The sequence below is a fragment of the Mandrillus leucophaeus genome, unplaced genomic scaffold (assembly GCF_000951045.1).
Source record: "Mandrillus leucophaeus isolate KB7577 unplaced genomic scaffold, Mleu.le_1.0 Scaffold829, whole genome shotgun sequence".
Classification (NCBI taxonomy): domain Eukaryota; kingdom Metazoa; phylum Chordata; class Mammalia; order Primates; family Cercopithecidae; genus Mandrillus; species Mandrillus leucophaeus.
In genome coordinates, this window is record NW_012109019.1 from 1,499,205 (window position 1) to 1,501,488 (window position 2,284).

Genomic DNA, 2,284 nt, shown 5'->3' on the forward strand with positions numbered 1-2,284 from the left:
CCAGCACTTTGGGAGGCTGAGCGGGGTGGATCACCTAAGGTCAGGAGTTCAAGACCAGCCTGGCCAACATAGCAAAACCCTGCCTCTACTAAAAACACAAAAAATAGCCGGGCGTGGTGGTGCATGCATGTAATCCCAGCTACTTGGGAGGCTGAGGCAGGATAATCGCTTGAACCTGGGAAGCAGAGGTTACAGTGAACCAGGATCACGCCACTGCACTCCAGCCTGGGCAACAGAGTAAGACTCCATCTCAGGGGAAAAAAAAAAAAAAAAAAATTTCCTTCTGACTGTAGAGGCACCCAAGGATGAGGAAAGGCTTGTACATGTTATTTTCCTGTTGAGGGGACAGCCCTGGGGAACCTTAACAAGGGCTGCCTTCTCAATGCTTTTCTAAGATTGTACCTCAGAAGAACTGATGGGTTCTCCTATATAAAGCTTGTGACCCATGGGTCTGGGAAACCCTAGGATGAGACTGTAAGCTTCTAAAAGGAATGAGAATGAGAGTCTTGCCCAGATTTTAAAGATATATTGTTGGAGAACTATGCAGTAACATGGTCACGCTGCAAGGCTTCTCATTTCTAAGCATCGTTGTTAATATCTTTTCTTGACAAGTGAAAAATACGTTTACAGAAAAAGTTACTCATCCCCTCCTATTGATAGAAGTTTAAGGGTTCTTTCTGTCTAATCCTGGAGAGATTAGAAGCAGGCCCAGCTGTGAAACATTTTCAGCACCATCAGCCCTGACTGCTGTCTGTCTGCTTGAATCTCTAAGCAGCACTGTGTAGGTGAGTAATCTTACAGAAAAAGCAAACAGCACTTGAGAAAGTGATCAGTATTATAGGCCAGGATAACTAACTGCTATGACCATTTCTGTTTTTTACTGTCTAGTTTATGGAAATTTTATAGTACCTACTTTTCTATGCAGAGTTTAAGGGTAATTAAATGTAAGATATTTAGACATTTTAAACCAATGAAGTATTTTAAATAGACTGGCTCAGGGACACGACCATGGCAGTTTTGCTTTATTCATGTTGTTAAATGGGCTTGCTGAGTAACTCATGTGTTGGTCTAGATGTAGCGCATTGAATCCACTTATCAAAACACCATATCCCTAAGCACTTGCCACCTGTGGGAGAAAGTATTTGAGACACTGAGTTCTGCCTAGAGTTGTATACTTTGTAGACCTGAACTGAAGCCCCTGATGGAATAAGAGAGTTGTAACCCCACGCAGAGGGGAGGGAACAGACAGAGGACTGGTGAGGTAGGAGAGGAAGAGTGAAGAGAACCTGTCCTCCTCAGGGTCCTGGTTTTCCGTGAGTCTGCTTTTATCTGGGAAATCTTTAGACAGCATTACTGCCCAAGGGTTAAACTTTAGGTGGGTCCTAAAACTAGGGGTTTTATAGTCTTCATTTTCTGCTTCCTTCAGTCACTAACAGCTGCTAGGTAAGGCAATATAAGAGCTTTTTAAATTTTATGTTATTTTTAGCCCTTTACTGCTAAAAACGTTACCAAATACTTTTAGAGATCCATGTAACAGAAACTCAAAAGATTTAACACATGATGGCTATTGGCATGTCTTCCAAGCGTATAATTTGGCCTTTGTGGGTGGCATTTTCGGTGTTGTGAGTGCAGAGTTATGGCCCCAATATGTAAGAATATATTTACATTATGTGTTCTTTTATTTGGTTATAGCTTATGACAATATTTTTATTTTCTATATAATAGGTTAAAGGTTATTGAAAATGAATTGATACAGGCATCAACAAAGAAATTTTCTTTGGAGAAGTTATATAAAGAGCCCAGCATTTCTAGTACACAAATGGTGGATTGTTGTAAGAGACTTCTAGAACAATCACTGCCTTACCTACATGGGATGCACCTCTGCATTTCACATTTTTACTCTGTTATGCAAGATGGAGACCTTTGTATTCCTTGGAATTGGAAGAATGGAGAAGCCATTAAGTAACACAGAAATCTGTTTTATTTTTTTAAGAGATAAGAAAGGAACTTAAATTAAAAATATTTAAATCCACAGTTTGATATAACAGTATTATTTACATATCATAAGAACAAAGTTTCTAACTGCTGCTTTAAAAGTAGACTTTAAAAAAAAAAAAGTTAATTTCTGCTAGGAAATGTGTTTTAAAAAGATTTTATAGGCCAGGCGTGGTAACTTATTCTCGCGGTCCCAACTACTTAGGGAGGTTAAGATAGGATCACTTGAGCCCAGGAGGCCAAGGTTGCAGTGAGCCCAGATGGCACCATTGCCCTCCAGCCTGAGCAA

At 40.0% G+C, this 2,284-nt stretch overlaps 1 protein-coding gene across 1 annotated transcript in view; it reads left to right on the forward strand.

Moving 5' to 3' along the window:
- LOC105530521 (T-cell activation inhibitor, mitochondrial-like) overlaps positions 1–2,032 on the forward strand; it is a 22,346-nt gene extending 20,314 nt beyond the window's left edge. The window contains 1 exon segment of the mRNA XM_011968093.1: positions 1,726–2,032. Coding sequence (XP_011823483.1) covers positions 1,726–1,966 — 241 coding nt within the window. The 3' untranslated portion in view covers positions 1,967–2,032.
- Positions 2,033–2,284: the final 252 nt, after the last annotated feature.